The sequence below is a fragment of the Coenobita brevimanus genome, chromosome 52, assembly GCF_032717465.1.
Source record: "Coenobita brevimanus isolate Jiangsu-jjx chromosome 52, ASM3271746v2, whole genome shotgun sequence".
Taxonomy (NCBI): domain Eukaryota; kingdom Metazoa; phylum Arthropoda; class Malacostraca; order Decapoda; family Coenobitidae; genus Coenobita; species Coenobita brevimanus.
The window spans coordinates 9,974,035-9,995,771 of NC_137005.1; the positions used below are offsets into that span (position 1 = coordinate 9,974,035).

General features: G+C 42.1%; 1 protein-coding gene across 1 annotated transcript in view; it reads left to right on the forward strand.

Annotated features, from left to right (window-relative positions):
• Prp8 (pre-mRNA processing factor 8) overlaps positions 1 to 21,737 on the forward strand; it is a 100,156-nt gene that overhangs the window by 49,395 nt on the left and 29,024 nt on the right. Inside the window, exons 4-5 of the mRNA XM_080272985.1 lie at positions 1,604 to 1,858; positions 6,795 to 6,986. Of these exons, the coding sequence (XP_080129111.1) occupies positions 1,604 to 1,858; positions 6,795 to 6,986 (447 nt within the window). The remainder of the gene's footprint in view (positions 1 to 1,603; positions 1,859 to 6,794; positions 6,987 to 21,737) is intronic.

The following is a 21,737-nucleotide window of genomic DNA, read 5'->3' on the forward strand; positions in this document are numbered from 1 at the left end:
CACAGCCCTGTTTCAATCTGACCATCAAATAGAAAAATTCACTCGGTTAACTGTCCACACACACTGCAGCCCTAGGACCCTCATACATACTCCTCATGGCATTCAACAACTTGCCACTTACTCCATGTATTCCTAACACTTTCCGCAATCCTTGTCTATCCACTTTGTCATATGCATTTTCCAAATCCATGAAGTCTGCCTACAACTTCATTTCCTTCTGTAGAAACTTTTCCACTAAGGATCTAAGAATGAATATCTGATCTACACAACCACTTCCCTTCCTAAAACCTCCCTGTTCTTCTCCAGCTAATTCCTCTGTTGTTTCCCTAACTTGGTCAGTAAGTATCCTGCCATATACTTTTCTTGTTACACTAGACAAATGTCCCGATGATTACAACACACGTCTTTTTCTCGTTTTTCTTTGTACAAAGGAGTAATTTTGCCTGACTTCTAATCCTTCGGGACTTTACTTTCCTCCCTGGCCAATCTGCACATCTTCCACATCCTTTCTACAACTATCTCTACCCCATGCTTCAGCATTTCACCACACACTCCATCAATTCTGGGGGATTTCCCCATTTTGACTTTCTGCATTGCTTCCATGACTTCCATCCTACTGATTTCATCCTCTCTTCTCAAATCCCTCCTCCTCCCAGTGACTCCCCAGCCACTTACAGTATACTCCCATTACTTTCATTCTCTTTGTTCGACAATTCCTTAACCCGTGGGTTGCACAATTACGTTTTTTTTTTATCCCTCCCCGTGGTGAGCAAAATTTTTTTTTTTTTTTTTTTTTTTTTTTTTTTTAAATAAACATCCATGACATCATCTTTGAAAAAAAAAAATCTCTCTCTCTCTCTCCACCTTTGCGTAGGGCCATACGTAAGTTTACGTAGGGGAGTAGTGAAAAAAAAAAAAATAATAAATTTGTGTTTGTTTATTATAAACTTGAAGATAAACATCCAGGACATCATCTGGTGAAAAGAAAAAAATCTCTCTCTCCGTCTTTGCATAGCTCCATGTTTATGTGGGGTCTAGTAGTTAACGGTGATGCATAGCCAGCACAGCCTTAGCTGTGGCTTGCAACGCGATGCTACCCAGCCTGATCTGTGGCTCGCAATCCACGGGCTAAAGTGTTTTCTCCATCTGCTCACCTTTTCTCCATTCTCCACTAGTAATCTACCATTTTTACCTTTCACTCCCTGACTGACTTCTTTAACAACCTGTCTGACTCTCTTTACCTCTTTCCAGAACATTTTCTTACATTCTCTGCTCATTACACTAAAATTCTTTCCAAATTCCTCATTCACTCACTTCATACTCTGTTACTAATCTTTTCACCTCTCTCTTCCTCTCTACATATACAGTAACTCTCTCTTTTGTCTCTCTACTTTCTCCCCACCCCTGTTTCTCATCCACATACTATATGCTTTTTTCTATTGTGCCACAGCCTGTCTCCCCTCTTCATTCAGTAATATATAATTATATTTATATATACCATTGTAAGTATTTTTTATACATCATTGCCATGCCATTGAGATTTTTTCAAATGAATGGCAGCATTTCTTATTGTTGTTACTGACTCATATTTCCCATTTTACAGGTGTTGTACCATATCACTGGGGCTATAACTTTTGTCAATGAAATCCCATGGGTGATGGAGCCTGTATACATATCACAGTGGTCAACCATGTGGATGATGATGCGACGGGAAAAACGTGACCGCCGTCACTTCAAACGAATGAGGTTTCCACCTTTTGATGATGAAGAACCACCCCTTGATTTTGCTGACAATGTGTTGGATGTGGAGCCCTTAGAGGCCATCCAGATGGAACTTGATCCTGAGGAGGATGTTGAGGTGGGTCATTTGTTTGTTTTTGCTATTGATACTGTGGTCCCTAGAAGATAATGCTGTTAGAGTGAAATGTGGATACAAGCATGGTAACTGGCCTAACACCATCACTCAAGTATGAAACTTAGCTAACAAATATTAATGTTTTGGGTGTATACTGTACCTCCATAAAATCAAAGTACTGTATATATTCTTTACCTACCTGGCTTTATCAAACTCCTTCCAGTCATATTCCATAAAATGTTTTGTCAGTGCCTTAATATTGGCATTGGTGATTGTATGTACAGTTTACTAACATTACACTAGTCTTAAACAGGTCTGGGGTACTAAATAATAATAATAATAATCATTCTCAGAGAAGAATTGTGGAAAGTTTTGCACATGTACGGTGTAGATGGTAAGCTGCTAAGTGTCGTCAAGAGTTTTTATGATGGTAGTGAAGCATGTGTAAGGGTTAATGGGCATCTAAGTGAATGGTTCACGATCGGTGTGGGCGTGCGACAAGGTTGTGTGATGTCCTCATGGTAGTAGTAGTAATAGTAGTTGTTCTCTAGGCAGTCTGGCCGAACAGTCCCGAGCCCTTTAGGAAGGCCATGGCCGAGACTGGGCTTTCCCACAGAGCTCTCAAAAAGTGAATGTTGTGTTGTTGGCGTAGGTGATTGTGTGCAATGCAGTCTTCCATAATGAGCTTAATAGTATGGGGTGCTGTGTTGCATCCTGGACAGGCATCAGCGACGGAGTCATCCAGTCTCTTCTGGTAGCTTAAGAGGGCTGGTTGGTGCCCACATCTCAGCCTGGCTAGGTGGACCCTGTCCTCACAAGGAAGATAGGATTCAGAAGGGTGGATGTCAGGAGGCAGTGCATGCAGCAGTGTGTTGTCTTTAAGTGACTGAATGGAGCAGTGAGTGATCTGAGTGTGGATATGCTTCTGGAAGCTGGTGTGAGGTGGGCGAGGGGGGAGAGATGACAGTATTTGTGTATGGTATCATGTGCTGGGTGTTGTTTTGATGTTCCTTGGTGTGGGTGGATGTGCTGCCATGTACTGTAGTGGATGTTGTGGGTTTGTAGAGGCTGCAGGAAGAAACTGGGTGCCTCTCATGTGTAGGTGATCCTTGACTTTGAGGACTTTGGTTTCTTGATGTAGGTGGTCTGTGGGTGTAGTAGCTGTGCAGCCTGTGATTATTTTTAGGGCCTTGTTCTGTATGGTCTGTAGAGTGTTGTAGTGTGTTCTGGTGAGGTTAGAAGCCCAAGCAGGGCTTGCATAATTCATCACTGAACGTATGTATTGTTTGTATACTGTGGTGGTGGTTTCTTTGTTGTGTCCTAATGTTGTATGGGCAATTGACCTCTAGGCATTGAGTTTTGGTGTTATTTTATTTTTAATGTTTGTGATGTGTTGTTTAAATGACATTGATATATTGTATGTTACACCAAGGATTTTGGGTGTGTGTGTGTGTGGTAGGGGAGTGTTAGTTATGGTGAGGTGTGGGATGTGACTGTGTTCTGCTGTCCAGTTTGTGAGAAGAGTCACTGTAGAGTCACTGTAGATTTGGCTGGGGCTATTTTGAGCCTGTTTGTGGTGAACCATTCGTGTAGTGTGTTGAGGTAAGGTTGAATGATGTGTGCAGCTGTGTTTGCGTTTTTGGTGCGTACATGTAAGTGTTATATCATCTGCATAGGAAGCTATGTGTATCTGTTGTGTGTGGGGTGTGGGTACGTCGTGCATGTTTGAGTTAAAGAGTGTAGGGGACAAGACAGATCCTTAGGGTATGCCGTTTGTGAAGTTTCTGATGTTAGAAGGTTGACTGGCAAATGTTACATGTGCACATCTGCCTGCTAAGTAGTTTGCCAGCCATCTCTTTGTGTTATTGTGCATATTTGTGTTGAGTATTTTGTTTGTGAGGTTGTGGCGGGGGATGGCATCAAAAGCTTTGCTAATGTCTAGTGTGATTAGGATTGTTCTGTGTGGTGGCCTAGCTGAATTCATGCCATCAAAAACTCTCTGTGTAAGGTCTGTAAGAAGGGTGTTTGTGGAGTGTAGTGGCCTAAAGCCATGTTGTGACTGGGCTAGGGGAATGTGAGGTGTGACTAGTTGTAGTATCAGTCGTTCAGTGACATTAGAGGGGTTGCAGAGGAGTGTGATGGGGCAGTGTAAGGAGGGTAACGTGGGGTCTTTGTTGGGTTTAGGGATAGTGATGATAATGCCATGCTTCCAGATGTTGGGTATTATGTTGTGTGAGTAGCTGTAGTTTGATATGTTGGTGAGTGCTTGTATGCCTTGTGGTCCTAGGTGTTTAAGGTGAATGTTGCTTATGTTGTCTGGTCCACAGGCAGATGAGTACTTGAGGTTGTTAATGATGTGCTTCATCTGGTTGTAAGTGAAAGGTGCGTAGTCAGAGTCTGTGGGGAACTGTCTCTTACGTCAGATGATAGGTCGATCTTCGGGATGGGGGTTTAGATGGCTGACTTGCGAAAAGTGATTGATGAGAGTGTTTGCTTGTTGTTTGTTTGAGGGTATGGTGTCTATTGTTGTGATGGCGGCGTGTGATTGTGTGGTGTTCCTATTGGAAAGTGTGATGCTGTTTAGTGTTTTGTAGAGTTTGGTGATGTTTGTTTTGTGGTCAAGTGTTTGGAGGTAATTTTTCCAGTCAAGTGTTTGCTGTTCTGATATTTTATTGTTTATTTGAGTGTTCAGTTCTTGTATTTGTTGTACGGTGTCTTGTGTATGGGGTTTTGGGGAGTGTCGCAGTGTGTCCTGTTGTCTGATGAGGCCTTGAATTTCTGGTGTGAAGTTGGGGTTGTGTCTCTTTCTGTTGCCTCTAGGGATGTGTCTTTTGTCTGTGTTTTGTATAATTGTATTGAAAGTGTGCACAGCGGTGTTGATGTTTGTGATGGGTGTACTGTTTAGTTTCAAAATGTTCTGTTTCAGTTACAAAGGTCTCCCAGTTGGCTCTCTTATAATTAGTGCATGTGTGTTTGTGGCCAGCTGGGGTGATTCTGGTTTTAGTAGTGATGATTGGGAGGTGATCAGAACCTAGGGTTTTGACCACTCTCCATGATGTATTGGGGGCGAGGTGTGGGGAGCAGAAGGTGACATCTGGAGATGATGGGAGGAAGAGAGCTTGGTTGTTCAGTAAACATGTGGATGAGGTGATGAGAGAAGTAAAAGTACGAGTAATGGAGTGGGGGAATGGCGTTCGTAATGAATGGTGATAGATGGAATATCTGAAATATGTTGTATGCTGATGATGCAGTACTGCTTGCAAATACTGGACAAGAACTTGGTTGGCTAGTGCAGAGTTTTGCTTATGTCTGTGAGCGTTGTGCCTTGAGAGTAAATGTAGAAAAGAGTAAAGTGATGGTTATTGAGAGAGAAGGTGACTCCCAGTACGATGTATTATTAAATGGAGAGAGACTGGAATTGATGAGAGTTCAAATACCTGGGTACAGTGATAGAAAAGAGAGGAAAATGCGCAAAAGAAATGGAAAGTAGAGTGACACAAGGAAGAAAAGTAGCTGGTTCAATGAAAGACCTTGATGAGAAACAGAGGCTTGAGTGTTGCATCTGCACGAGGCTTACATGAAGGAGTGTTAGTGCCAACTTTAACATATGGATGTGAGACTATGGAGTGGCATGAAAATGAAAAGTCATGAGTGAGGGCTGTGGAGATGGGACTGCTGAGGAATGTATGTGGAGCATAGAGGGTGGATAGGATACAAAATCATGTGATTCATGAAAGGTGCGGAGTGGGGAAGTTTGTGGACACCAGAATCGAAGAGGGTGTACTGAGGTGGTATGGTCATGTGGAGAGAATGGATAACAATAGACTGGTGAAAAATGTATTTCTGAGCTAATTTGAAGGAGGGAGGAGGTGAGGTAGGCCAAGGAGAAGTGGAGAGATATGGTGTATGAGTGTGTGAGGAAGAGAGGTTTGGAAGTTGGTGAGGCTAGGGAACTGACAAGAGATCAAGCTGGCTGGATGAATGTTGTGAGGAGAAGTGCATGATCAGGGATGTGGCACCCCTGTTTAATGTGGCAGTGTCTAGATTGACTCTGTCAGATATGTTTATGTGAAGCTACAGAACGTGGTGAATGTTTTTGACGTATCAGATAGGGCCAGGATTCCAGGGGCTTGAATGATGAGTGAATGGAAGCGTGGCCTGTTGGATTGGGCAAATTTGGGCTGTCTGGACATTGCTGGTACTCACCCTGTCCTTGGATGGGAAAGGAGGTCCAGATGATGATGAGGATGATCACTCTCATCCTATACATCAGCACGAACTTGCCTAGCTCCTTCACCCCTCATGGGGCAGCATGGAATTGGATGATGATGGTGATGACAGGTTTCCAATCTACTTTGTAGTGAATGATTATACTGTACAGTGTATAGGACAGAGTTTTTGCTGAAATTTGAAGAAAAAAAAAAATTGTAGCTAGGCCATGGACTGTACAGTAACCTTAATTGTCTCTCACATACAGTTAGGATTCAAAGAGATGGAGCCAAGTTTTTGGTATATTTTGCATGTGAATCAGAGAAGAAAGTTCTAGATACAGTACTGGCAATATATTCCATTCCAAACTTATGATTGTGTTTGCATAAAAGTAGAGAGGTTATCACATTTTACACTAGTACGTGGGAAAGAATTTTTCAATCCTCAGGTTCCACCCCTCATGGTCACTTTGTATGACTCATTGAAAAGGCGTGAGTAGTGTTCTCAGAGATATCCAGTATAACTTCAGCATTATTGTAACAGGATTTTAATACCATTATTATGAGTATTATCTTTCACAGATGGCATAGGTCATAGTATATGTGACCTTCAATGTTGTACGACAATAACTACTAAACCAGTATGTTTGACAGTAGAAAAATACTGTTTATAGTGTATTTCCGTTTTTATAAATATGATTATGTGTACTGATTTTTAATGTATTTCTTAGGTTGCGGAATGGTTTTATGAACACAAACCATTGATAGACACAAAGCATGTCAATGGCCCTACCTACCGCAAGTGGCGCCTCACCCTCCCACAGATGGCAACACTCTATAGACTTGCCAATCAGCTGCTGACAGATGTTTCTGATAACAACTATTTCTACTTGTTTGATCTGAAATCCTTCTTCACAGCAAAGGTTAGTTTATATTTCTAAGGTTGTGAATAGCAGATCAATCCAGGACCTGCTCTTGGCTAACCTCCTCTACCATTTCTTTTTTCCCCATAAACTCCAGCCAGTTCATCATAGGATTTTAAGACTATTTTACATTGTTTTAGCCCTGAATTAACACAGTGTAATTTAAGATGCCCCAACTGGATGTGGCCCACAAGGGTCTAATTATGAGGGGTGGTTGGAGTTTATTGCTCACATAAGGCTTTTGTGGAAATTGTTTACTCCCTGAGGAGGATATCCTGTGTTAGTGTTACTTGCATTCCTTTCCTTTTTTAATAGTCATCCCTGTTGAAAACAGTGAAAAATGCTAGAGACAGTGTATTATTAATTTGAGGATTTTTTTCAATTCAGAGATTTAGCTCTAATTTCTGGTTCATATTTCTTATTATTAATAAGTAAGGACCAGATGGAAAGAATATTTTGAAAGCCTGACGAATGGGAATAGAGTAGAGCCACTGTAAACATGATTGGTTTTGGGGGGGGTGCAGTACCAAGAAACATGACACTCACACAAGCGAAGAGCGCTGTGAAGCGGCTGAAAAATGGGAAAGTAGCTGGGGTTGAAGGTGTATATATAGAGATGATTAAGTGTAGCGGAGAGAGTGGAATGAAGTTCTTGCTGGAGATATGTAAGAAGGTATGGATGAGTGAAACCATGCCAGAAGAGAGGAAAAAGGCTGTGATTGTACCTGTGTACAAAAATAAAAGTGAGTGAAGTGAGTGCAAGAATTATTCTGGCATAAGTTTATTACCGGTATGTTGTTGTTATTATATTGTTTGCAGATGATACTGTGTTGTTAAGTGAAGACGAAGGGGATCTGCAAGGCTTGGTGGATGAGTTTGGGAGAGTGTGTAAAAAAACGGAATCTAAAGGTGGATGTAGGGAAGAGTAAAGTTATGGTCTTCGAGAGAAGTGAAGTCAGTGAATGTACAGTGAGGTTGGATGAGGAGGAAATGGAAAAGCGAGTGCATTTAAGCACTTGGTTAGTGTGATGAGTAAGGATGGAAGTTTAGAAGGTGAAGTGCTCGAAAGGGTAAAACAAGGAAGGAAAGTTGCTGGTTCCTTGAAAGCATTGACAAGAAACAGGAAAGTGAGCATGGAAGTGAAAAAGTTACTATATGACAGTATTGTAATTCCAACTCTAACGTATGGAAGCGAAGCTTGGACTTTGTAGGAGGGACACAAGTCAAGAGTGAGAGCAGTGGAAATGAGTTATGTGAGAGGAGCCTTTGGAGTCACATGGAGAGACAGACTAACAAATGAGAATGTGAAGGAGCATTGTGGTGTGGATGTGGGTGTGATGGGAAGCATTAGTAGGTAAGCACGCTAAGGTGGTTTGGCCATGTGGAGAGGGTGGAGAGTGAGAGACTGACGAGGAGAGTGTATGTGAGGTGGAAGGGGGGAGAGGGAGGGGAAGGTCGAGGATGAGATGGAGGGATGGAGTGGAGAGGTATATGAGAGAGGGGGGTGTGAGCTGGGAGCAGGGCAATGAAATGGCAGGGGACAGGGTGACATGGAAGTGATTTATTTGTGGCCATCCCTTATAGGATTAACCCGCCCCGTTCTAACCGATTTTCCACCACTGACTCCCCCCAATCCCGACCAATTTTGGGGGGGGGGGGAGGCTCAAACCACCGCTTTTGGTGAGAAACATCGAAAATTCATAGAGAAATCGCTCACCTGAGGTTTAAAATACTCGATGCAGGTAGCAGTACTCCTTACCTTACTGGGTTTTCTATGAGGCTGGCTCCAAAGATAACAAGTTCTATGGGAGGGTAACTATTCCACACCATTCATAAATGGTATTTATTTATTTATTTGGTACAAATTCATATGTAGTATGAGAGTATATTGGTTTTCAAACAGTAATATAGGGAGTATAAGCATTGTTTCCCTCACTAACACATCAGCATACCTGACCTTTTTGGCAATATTACCTGATCATCATTTCTAACTGTTTCTTCCTCTAATGCTACGTAAACTTTGTCCTCCACATTGTCATCGATTAGGGAATCACTCTGGCCCTGAATGTCTTTATTGCCCAGGTCACTGGTAACAGGTGAATTGCCGAGACAATGGCGTGCCGGGGGGGGGGGGGGCATGTGGGGTAAGGCATTGTCCTTGCCTGGCATCTTGTAGTGGAAGGTGTCCCGTGTATACATACCAAAAATCATGCGTGAAAATTGAAAATTGTGCAAATTATGAACCTTGCAATTACGCGATGTTCTGGTACGTCAATGGGTCTAGCTGTGACCAAACGTTGCCACGTACTCATACGTTGATGGGACGCCTCGGGTTAAGGCATCTGCCAATAGATAGATAACCAGTTTCCAGGGGGGCATATTGAAATTGAAAGAAATGATTTTCTCTGTGCCAAGGAGTCACAGAAACTTTTTGAATCCTGAGAGAGTTAAAAATACTGTAACGGTCTTCATTGATTATTTTTGTGGACTTTTGTTGTTTATTCATTGCTTTCTTTGTGTCTAGCATTATACTGGATATTCCCATGTGTGTTTTGATGTCTAAATACTGCTGAAAGACAGAAGAACACTGCCAAAATTAGGAGGGGTAGCTACTGTGCATATCAGTAAGGCCTTTTTTAATTATTTATTTATTTTTTTCAGTGTGTGATTTGATGTCTAAACACATCTGAAAGACCTCAGAACAGTGCCAAAATTAAGAGGGGTACTGTACATATTGGTAGTTTTTTTTTTTTTTTTTTTTTTTTTTTTTTTTTTTAAGGGTTATATTGCATATTTCAGTGTGTGTTTTGATAACATAGCCAAAAGACCACAGAACACTGTGAGAATTAGGAGGGGTACTGTGCATATTGTTTTTTATTTTTTATTTATTTTTTTCTTTTTAATGCATTATTTTCTTGGTGTTTAGGATTATATTGCTTATTGCAATGTATGTTTTGATGCCTAAAAACAGCTGAAAGACTGCAGAACACTGCCAAAATTAGGAGGGGTACTGTACATACAGGTTGGGTATGGGTATAGTAGAGGATATTGCTCCACATCCAGACATTGCCCGCATCCAGTCATGCCATTGGCTCTATTATGACAGATAATCGAGGGATTACTGAATGTGCATTACCCAGTGTGAATTTAATGATGAATGTATCGGGTGGGTGGAGGATATTTGAGGCAGGGTTGGGGGGGAATGTCCTTTATTCGTGGCAGTGTCACAGCCAACAGAATATGAGTAACAAAACTGATGGTGTTACCTTTTTAAAGCTCAAAAAAGAAAAAAGTTTCCACACATTGATTTAGTACATTTTGGCACAGGCTCTATTCACAGTAGGGTAACCAAATCGCAGCCCAGCTGCTTGTGATGGCTTTGCTTACACCCCCATCCCCCCACATTTTATTTTTCATGAGTGACAGATAGGGTCAGCACCATCTGGGTCTGGTTCAGGTACTGTACTGTATTACCATTTCTTTGTTTTGCTTTTACATAATGATTTTTTTTTATTTTTTATTGTGCACCATATTGTTGAATTGCCATTAAAATAAGCTATCATCCACCTTTATGCCTATTATAACCAGGACCTGTTCATCGCTCATCATTCTTTGATTGGTTATATACAGTAATAGATTGCTGTTTTCCCTGAGACAATTACCTTTTGTCAAACCTTTTAAGGGTAAGCTCAGAGCTTTTGTTTTCCAGAAGCTATATTTGTGAGAGAGGTTGTGATGGATGATAGGTTTAATTTTGACCACTTCTGCTGAGGAGTGTTGTATTATATATGAGGGATATCACAAGTCTTCTAGTTGTGAAGATGCAAGTGTATTTTGAGTACTAGTGAATTACTTCAGAAGAATGATACTTTTGAGAAACAGAAGACATCTATCCATCCATCATCCAATCCTACATTGCCCCATGAGGAGCGTAGGAGCCTAGGGCTAGGCAGTTGGTCTCAACATTTAAGATGAGAGTGACCAGCCTCACTCAGCCCTGAGTGGCATTACATGAGCAGTCAACCCCAACCAGCCCTTGGATATAAACCTTCACCGGCTCAATCCGACTGCAGTGCAATAATTACCCACTAAACCACCAGGTGCCAAAATTTGGTTATATTGTTACCACCCAGCATAGTACAGGTAAATGGTTTCCTGGTGTACAGGAAACCATTTGGCTTGTCATTCAGTGTAGAGTCACCCACAGGCAGAAAGAAAAGGAAAGAATGAAGGAAAGAAAGACCGAAGAGGTAGTGTAAAGTCACCCGTAGGCAGAAGAACAAGGAAAGAATGAAGGAAAGAAAGACAGAAGAGGACGGAAGGAAAGAAGGATGGAAGAGAGGAAAGGGCAGACACCCGAGAGCAGCACTACATCGAGTGAGTGGATGATGAGCGCCCCCACCTACCAAAAACAGAAGACCTAATTGTTTATTATTAGTATTATAGTTATTATTATTTGTTATTATTACTATTATTATTACAGTAAACTCTCAATTATCAGGCATATAACAGCCAAGCTGGTGTCACAAGGTGATTTGCCGATAGAAATTGACTAATGATCTCCCTAAACCCTTCCAAAGAGCGCAACTGTACTGTGTAACTGTTCAGATAAAGAAAATCATCATCATCATCCAATCCTAAATTGCCCCATGAGGAGCGTAGGAGCCCGGGGCTAGGCAGTTGGTCCCAACATTTAAGATAAGAGTGACCAGCCTCACTCATCCCTGAGTGGCATTACATGAGCAATCAACCCCAACCACCCCTTCGATATAAACCTTCAATGGTTCTATCCGATTGGAGCGCAATAATTACCCACTAAACCACCAGGCGCCGAAATTTGGTTATATGGTTACCACCCAGCATAGTAAATGGTTTCCTGGTGCACAGGAAACCATTTGGCTTGTCACTCAGTGTAGAGTCACCCACAGGCTGAAAGAAGTGGAAAGAATGAAGGAAAGAAAGACAGAAGAGGGAGTGTAAAGTCACCTTTAGGCAGAAGGACAAGGAAAGAATGAAGGAAAGAAAGACAGAAGCGAAGGGAAGGAAAGAAGGATGGAAGAGAGGAAAGGGCAGACACCCGAGAGCAGCACTACATCGAGTGAGTGGATGATGAGCGCCCCCACCTACCAAAAACAGAAGACCTAATTGCTTATTATTAGTATTATAGTTATTATTATTTGTTATTATTACTATTATTATTACAGTAAACTCTCAATTATCAGGCATATAACAGCCAAGCTGGTGTCACAAGGTGATTTGCCGATAGAAATTGACTAATGATCTCCCTAAACCCTTCCAAAGAGCGCAACTGTACTGTGTAACTGTTCAGATAAAGAAAATCATCATCATCATCCAATCCTAAATTGCCCCATGAGGAGCGTAGGAGCCCGGGGCTAGGCAGTTGGTCCCAACATTTAAGATAAGAGTGACCAGCCTCACTCATCCCTGAGTGGCATTACATGAGCAATCAACCCCAACCACCCCTTCGATATAAACCTTCAATGGTTCTATCCGATTGGAGCGCAATAATTACCCACTAAACCACCAGGCGCCGAAATTTGGTTATATGGTTACCACCCAGCATAGTAAATGGTTTCCTGGTGCACAGGAAACCATTTGGCTTGTCACTCAGTGTAGAGTCACCCACAGGCTGAAAGAAGTGGAAAGAATGAAGGAAAGAAAGACAGAAGAGGGAGTGTAAAGTCACCCTCAGGCAGAAGGACAAGGAAAGAATGAAGGAAAGAAAGACAGAAGCGAAGGGAAGGAAAGAAGGATGGAGAGGAAAGGGCATACACCTGAGAGCAGCACTACATCGAGTGAGTGGATGGTGAGCGCCCCCACCTACCAACACCCTTAACCCGCCCCATCCCGACGTTTTCGGACTTTTTTTTTTTTTTTTTTTTTTTTTTTTTGCTCAAACATCCGCTTTTGGTGAGAAACATCAAAAATTCATAGAGAAATCGCTCACCTGAGGTTTAAGATACGCGATTTAGGTACGAGTACTTCCTTACCTGACTGGGTTTTCTAACAGGCTGGCACCAAAGAAAACGAGTTCTATGGGAGGGTAACTATTTTATCCACTCATAAACAGTATTTATTTACTTATTACGAATTTATATGTAGTACAATAGTATATTGGTTTTCAAACAGTAATACTGTATAGTCATTATAAGCATTGTTTCACTCACTAACTCATCACCATTCATGACCTTTTGTTTCCCACATTACCTGATCATCATTTCTGACTGTTTCTTCCTCTATTGCTATGTAAACTTTGTCCTCCACATTGTCATCGATTGGGGAATCACTCTGGCCCTGAATGTCTTTATTGGCCAGGTAACTGGGGGTAGGGGGGTTTTCAAGAATACTCCCCCAGTATCCCTGCTTGTCGTAAAAGGCGACTAAAAGGGTTGGCGGAGGGTTAGTGCCCCTCCCCGGAAAACAACTAACTAAAAAAACAAACAAGAAGCCTCGGACAAGGACTGACCAAACGTTGACGACCCAGGACCGGACAAAGGACTTGGTAATGTGTACATGGAATGTAAGAGGAGCGAATGATGAGGTGAAAGAGAGAGAGATTGTCCAGGTGCTTGAGGATGCGAAAGTGGATGTATGTGGAATAACTGAAACAAAATGGAGAGGAGAAAGTGTGAGAGAATGGGAGTATGGATGGGGTATATGTGCAGGAGTAGATGAGAATGAGAGGGCAAAGGAAGGAGTGTGTATAGTTGTGAGTAAAAGATGGAAGAAGAGCATAAGACAGTATGGATCAGTTGGGTCAAGGATTGTGTGGGTAAAGTTGAAAGTTGGAATACAAATGTGGGCGATTGTGTGTGTGTATGCGCCAACGCAAGATCGTGCTAGAAGAGTGAGAGAAGAGTTCTGGACAAATGTGGAAGTGTGCATGGAAAAGTTTGGAAGGAATGAAAGAGTGTTTTTGATCGGTGATATGAATGGTAAAGTTGGTAATGTGAAGGTGGATGGAATAGTTGGTGAGTGGGGTGTGCCTGCTGAGATAGATGAGAATGGGGAGTGCGTTAGTGGACATCTGTGCTGGGAGGGGTTGGTAATAGCCAATACCCTCTTCAGGCATAAAATGATCCACAGGTATACATGGCGAGTGATGAGAAGGGTGGGTGGTGAACTGAATGAAAGGAAGGCAATGATTGATTATGTGTGTGTGGATGAAAGGATGCGAAGATGTATATTGGATGCAAGAGTTTATAGAGGTTGGGGGAGTGGCCTTTCTGACCACTACTTGGTGGTGGCCAGAATTAGGATGCAAGTAAGATGGAGGAATAGAAGAAGGGAAAGACGAGAGGAAGGAGTAGTTGCAAGGAGAGTGGAAAGGTTACAAGAGGATGAGAAAAAGGCAGAGTATAAGAGAGAAGTGGAGGAACGATTGGGCAAATATGAATTGGAGCAGATGGGAGACGTGGAAGGTGTGTGTAAGATATTTACAGAAGAAATATGTGCAGCATGTGATGTGGTGTGTGGAAGGAAGAGAAGACGGAGGGGGTGCAAGGAACAGCGTGGTGGACTGTTGTGGTGAAACAGGGTGTGGCACATAAGATGAAAGAATACTATTAATGGATGAGATATTGGGCGGTGGAAGAAGTTGAGAGGCAGAAGAGAGAGTTATATGTGGAAAGGAAGAGAGAGGTGAAAAGATTAGTAAGAGAGAGTAAGAAGAGAGTGGATCAGGAATTTGGAAGGAATTTGAGTGTAAAGTGGAGGGACTGTAAGAAAATGTTCTGGAGAGAAGTGAAAAGAGTAAGACAGGGTGGAAGTGAAGTTAGCAGGGGAGTGAAAGATAAACATGGTAGATTACTAGTGGAGAAGGGAGAAAAAGTGAGCAGATGGAGAGAACACTTTAAGGAATTGTTGAACGTAGAGGATGGAAGTAATGCGAGTATAAGTGGCTGGGGAATGGCTGGGAGAAGGAGGGAGGTGAGAAGACAGGTAGAAATCAGTAGGATAGAGGTTGTGGAAGCAATGAAGAAAGTTAAATCGGGAAAGCCCCAGGAATTGATGGAGTGTGTGGTGAGATGCTGAAGCATGGGGGAGAGATAGTAGTAGAATGGATGTGGAAGATGTGCAGATTGGCCTGGGAGGAAGGTAGAGTCCCGGAGGATTGGAAGTCAGGTATAATTATTCCCTTGTACAAAGGAAAAGGGGAAAAAGAAGTGTGTGGTAATCATAGGGGCATTTGTCTTCTTAGTATAATAGGAAAAGTGTATGGTAGGATACTTATAGACAGAGTTAGAGAAAGAACAGAGAAATTAGTTGGAGAAGAACAGGGAGGCTTTAGGAAGGGGAAGAGGTTGTGTAGATCAGATATTCATTCTTAGATCTTTAGTGGAAAAGTTTCTAGAGAAGGGAAAAAGAAGTTGTATGCGGCTTTCATGGATTTGGAGAAAGCATATGACAGGGTGGATAGACAAGGATTGTGGAAAGTGTTAAGAATATATGGAGTAGATGGGAAGTTGTTGAATGCTGTGAAGAGTATGTATGATGGTGCTAAGGCTGCAGTGCGTGTGGATGGTGAACTAAGTGAATTTTCTCTTTGAAAGTTGGTTTGAAACAGGGATGTGTCATGTCTCCATGGTTGTTCAATCTGTACATGGATGGGGTAATAAAAGAGGTACAAGGTAGGGTAGTGGATGTTGGAGTGGCCCTGGTGAGAGAGGATAGTGTTTGGAAACTCCCTGTACTGTTGTTTGCAGATGATACTGTGTTGTTGAGTGAAGATGAAGGGGAGCTGCAAGGCTTGGTGGATGAGTTTGAGAGAGTGTGTAAGAAACGGAACCTAAAGGTGAATGTAGGGAAGAGTAAAGTGATGGTCTTTGAGAGAGGTGAAGTCAGTGAATGTATAGCGAGGTTGGATGGTGAGGAATTGGAAAATGTGAGTACGTTTAAAGTATTTGGGTAGTGTGATGAGTAAGGATGGAGGTTTGGAGGGTGAAGTGCTTGAAAGGGTACAGCAGGGAAGAAAGGTTGCTGGTTCCTTGAAAGCAGTGATAAGAAACAGGAAGTGAGCATGGAAGTAAAAAAGTTACTACATGACAGTATTGTGATACCAACTCTAACGTACGGAAGTGAAGCTTGGACGTTGTTGGAAGGACACAAGTCAAGAGTGAGAGCAGTGGAAATGAGTTATTTAAGAGGAGCTTGTGGAGTCACGTGGAGAGACAGGCTGACGAATGAGGATATAAAGGAGCGTTGTGGTGTTGATGTGGATGTGATAGGAAGCGTTATGAGGAACACACTGAGGTGGTTTGGCCATGTGGAGAGGATGGAGGGTGAAAGACTGACGAAGAGAGTGTATGTGAGTGAGGTGGAGGGTGGAAGAGGGAGGGGGAGACCGAGGATGGGATGGAGGGATGGGGTGGAGAGGTATATGAGAGAGGGGGGTGTGAGTTGGGAGCAGGGTAGTGAAATGGCGGGGGACAGGGCGACTTGGAGGCGATTTGTTTGTGGCCACCCCAAACGGGATTGAGGCGTCTGGCAATAGATAGATAGATAGATAGTAACTGGTAACAGGTGAATTGCCGAGACAATGGCGTGCAGGGGGGGGGGTGAGGTTATGCGGTGTAAGGCATTGTTCCTGCTTGGCATCTTGTAGAGGAATAGAGGAAGGTGTCCCGTGTATACGTGCCAAAAATCACTCGCGAAATCACTCGCGAAAATTGAAAATTGTGCAAATTAGGGACCTTGCAATGTTGCCGCGTTAATTCACGTCGCCGGGACGGCTCGGATTAAATACTGTAATAGTCATGATAAATTGTCCTAGTTCTGTACTGTATAATGCACTGTACATACACTGTACACCTGACCTCCCAGAGGCAGAGTTAGGCAAGGTGAAGCAGGTTAGCAAGGCTGACAGAAAGAGGATAGACAGACCTAACCAAGCATGAGGAGATTGAGAGAAAGATGGGTGAGGCATGAGTGACGGAAATCAAACAAAGACTGTAGGGGAAAGAAACAACAAAGAATAACAGGAGACTTTCTTGATAAATTCCATGTGGTTCAGCACCAAAAACACTTAGCCACCTGACTAACCTTTCATCCTTCGTCAAGCTTCCTGATAATCTCCCGCATATTCTTGAGCAGTGGACCTTCCTAGGGTGCTTGGTGGAGTTGCCATAGTGACACATACAGGCTGAAGGCATTAGTCCAGCATAACATGAAGAAGGACAGGGATGATAGTAAATGTGATGAACTCCATCATAAGCACAGCTGTCATGTAGGGCCGTACTATTAAAACCAAGAGTTCAGGCGGTCCATTGGCGACGTTTAGTCATCAGACGTTCCTGAGCATCAGTCATCCCTGCTAAAAAAAATCTGGACTGTCAGTCTTGGCGAAATCCAGTTCTGGCATTTGAATGCCACGACAGTCGCTAGGTTGGGCGAGAATGCGCTGTATGAGTACTAAAAGCATGCAAATTTTGAATGTTTCTTCTGTAAACCAGACACTTCACTGACCCATTCTAAACTGTTATTTTTATGTAGGAAATAAATATATTTTGCGCTAGAATTGGTAACAAATGATGGTAGAACGCATAAAGAGGATGCATTTACAAGCAAAATACAGCTTATTGTATAGACTAAGAATGAATTATGATTTATCCTCCTTTTGCAGTTATTTGCGTGAAATAATTACTGAGATTAGGGCCTATCCAGATTTGAATCCATTCCTTCTTTCCTTCCATCTTCTATCTTTCTTTCCTTCGTTCTTTCCTCGTCCTTCTGCCTACGGGTGACTTTACACTCCCCCTTCTGTCTTTCGTTCCTTCATTTTTTCCTCTTTCTTCTGCCTATGGGTGACGCTACACTGAGTGACAAGCCAAATGGTTTCCTGTACACCAGGAAACTATTTACTACACTGGGTGGTAACCATATAACCAAATTTTGGCGCCTGGTGGTTTAGTGGGTAATTATTGTGTTCCAGTCGGATTGAGCCGGTGAAGGTTTATATCCAAGGGATGGTTGGGGTTTATTATTGCTCACGAAATGCTACTCAGGGATGAGTGAGGTAGGTCACTCTCATCTTAAATGTCAGGACCAACTGCCTAGCCCCGGGCTCCTACGCTTCTCATGGGGCAACGTAGGATTGGATGATGGATGGATGGATGGATGAATCCATATGAGCAAACTGAATGTATTATTGCATACTTCATAGATTTCCCTGTTGTTTCCGGCCAGCTCACGAGTCATGAATTATACAGCAGTTTATCCAGGTCATGTGCACCTCAACTCATGCAACAGTACATCTTGTGTTCCTAAATTTATATTGCAAGATGCAAATACTGTACACAGTTATTGGAGAAATATTTTTAGCATGGAAACTGATTTACTTCTTTGTAAAGCTAGTTGAATGGTGAAATTCATTGCAGCACCAACACAAGACGGATGCAGTAACACTCCTCCATTCACTTTCAGCAGTTTCTTTCCACTCCTGTCATCCAGCCATGACCAGCAGACCGTACTGGAAAATATAGGTTATCAGATGTGTGTACTGGAATAGTTGTTCAGTTTCTATATATCGAGCTATAGTTTTTTCCCCCCACAGTACTGTCACCTTCCCTGTTTCAGGTATTACTTGTAAATTTCCAGTTTAGCTCAGCAGTTATATGATTCAGGTATTCACATTCTTTATTGCCTTTTCCTTCAAGAAGTATGCAATGATTTCCTAAGTTACATGGTACAGTATTTCTTTTTCTCTCCCAGTCAGCTAGATAAGCTTTCCTTTTTTCCCATAAATCATTCCACCTCAATAGTACTTTCATCCAGTTCTGTTTTATGCATTTTCAGACTGTTTATTGTTCTGTTTTCCTAACTTGCTCCTAAACTAGTCATATGGTTGATGTCTGTCTCCTTCACCAAATATTTATCTCATTATTTCCTGTTTTTTTTTTTTTTTTTTTTTTTTTTTTTTTTCTTCCGACTCTGGGCAAAGGCTTCAGGGCCTATATCTCGGGGGCAGTAGCCTATCCCAAGGCCCAGTAGTCCTCCTACACCTCCACATGTCACCACTTCGGCGCTAACACCCACCGTCCATATTGAATACATGCTAGGGCTGTCTCATACAGGACTGGTGTATTGGTATTAACGGGGGTATTTTTACGACATGTCGGTGGGTCATCTGGTAGATCAGGAAAGTCTGCTTTTAATGAAATTCAAATCCTTAAACTGTTCCCTGCCCCAGCCGGGATTCAAACCTGGGTCCATCAGGACTGCAGGCCGCCTCTTTACCGATTCAGCCACCGCCTCCCCCCAGTCATTGCTTAGCTGCACCTTTCATTCATTCTTTCATTGCCTGATGCCATGTATCCCAAACGGGGTGGCCAAGGGCATAGAGTTAATTGTTTTACAGGGAGGGGCACTAATCCTCCACCAACCTCACTTGACACGTAGGGAGAACGTTTCATGCTTTTGTATAACCCTTCCACCCTAGCCAATATTCCATGCCTTTCCTACACTCATCAACTCCTCCATTACAATAACTCATTTCTATCTAATTATTCAGCATTATGTATGCATGGTACAGGCCATTTCCTTTGGCCTGTAGCTATTTACAAGTAAGAAAAGCTCTTGTTATAGAAAGATGCCTCAGGATTTTGTGTGTGTCGTAATTCTCATGAAATAATCTGCACATACTAACAAATTTTGCTTTAAAGCTAGCACACCTCTGCTCAAATCTGAGTGCTTGATTGAAACCGGTAAACATTTCAGACAGCATCTTAACTAATTCACTCATATCTGGTAACGTTACCTATCTTAACTACATCAGCTTATCACTTTATTTTGGTGCAAAAAGGAATTGCATCTTTCAATAAAGAACTTAAGTGATTGCATGTATGTGTACTTGTTGGTACTGATGAAAAATGTCTGTTTTATTACCAATTTCTGTAACGTAAGTGTAAAAGAGAACACGATAGTGAAAAATACAAACCTAACTAACCATTTACCAACACTGACTCAACTCTGATATGTGTAATTTCTGCTATGGAATATGATATTGTATATACACTTCATACACACCATTTACTTCATGATTATTCACACAAGGATGTTCTTGGGTTAGAGGCAGAAGCTTACTGGTATGTCCTCAAATGTGCAAACTACAGCATTGAGCTGGTAAACACACAAACTTTCAAATAGTTGCCGTTTCAAAAATCTATTGAGAAAAAACACAGGTAGTCTGAGATAAACTAGGAAGCATCATTTAATATCTTAACTCCAGTATTACGCGCCAGTTGCCACGTCGCCACCGTGAAAGTTTTTGTTTACAAGTATTCATTACGGAAACATTTAGTCTTGTAAAATTTTATGAACAGACTTTTGTTTCTCATATATTTTATTCTGCTAAAGAAAATTTTATTCCTGATTTATTCTATCTATCTATCTATCTATATACCTAGGCTGCTTCCCCCAAGGAAAGGGAAGTTGCCGAGACAGGACGACACACTCCCCATTTACTCATCCATTCAAACACATTCATTCGCATCTTAGCCCCAAAGGGGAGAACGGACAGATCTTCACCGCACCACACCGCACAAGGGTCAACTGGGCAATGCAATCAGTGACATCCGCAGCAGGGCCCGACAGCAGAACTGGTTTACCCCTGCCACATCATAACAGACCCATCCCCTTACCTGCACCTGACCTGACTAGCTGATCAGACCAAATGCGGGAGAATATCCCCTCAGGCCTGCGTCATCACTTATTCATTCACAATTTCTCTCCATTTATTTCTGTCACGCACAGCCACTCTTCCTTGCTCAACAGACATCCCTCTTGCATCCAACGCTCTCTTCACACTGTCCATCCATCCTATTCGTGGTCTTCCTCTCAGCCTTGCACCTCTCACATCAGATCTAGTTATCTTTTTCACCAATCGCTCATTATCCATTCTCTCCATATGCCCAAACCATCGGTGTCTATAAATGGAGAAATCGGTTATTGTCCTCATGAGTATTTAAATTTGTTGTACGAAAGGGGGGTCTCTTGTGGCGTTTATCCTCCTTCACATTCCAGTACTATTTTACGCCGTAACAAGATGACGATTGCCTGGTGTGAACAGCAAATTTATTTATGGTGCGGAAAAAAGGAACGTCAGACGCTCACTTTCATCAATACTGGCATTTAGTGTTTTAGTACGGCCTGTAGCGTCACAGTACTTGTGTAAGAGTGTGGAGTTGGGGTCTTGGGGGAGTTGGGAGAGACCGACATGTTGTCATCCATTTTGGAATGAGATACATGTGGAAAAAGGGTATGAAGTGTATTGAGGAGGAGGGATATACATAGTTAATAATGATTGTGAGAAGAAAACAAAAGATAGGGATGTACATGTAGCAAATTAGAAAGAAACTTAGCACATTGTTGTTTTGGTGGCAAGACTCATAATGAATGGCATGGATTTCAATTTTTGGCCCTCCTACATAATTTTTAAAGTTCTGCACCCTTTGCTTGGAGGGCTATTGATGTCTACCAGAAGATGCTGTTTTGGATATTTGAGAGTTTGCATATTATTATCATTATTTATTATTAATATTATTATTATTATTATTATTATTATTATTATTATTGTTGTTGCTGTTGTGTTGTTGTCAGGCTTTGTACTCTGTCTATCTGTCTCTTTATTGCTAGATGTTACAATCCTGCAAGGGGTGCCCACTTGCCATTGTGTTAGCTGTTTTATGGAGAGGGGCACTAACCCTCTGCCAACCGGCTTGTTGACACGTAAGG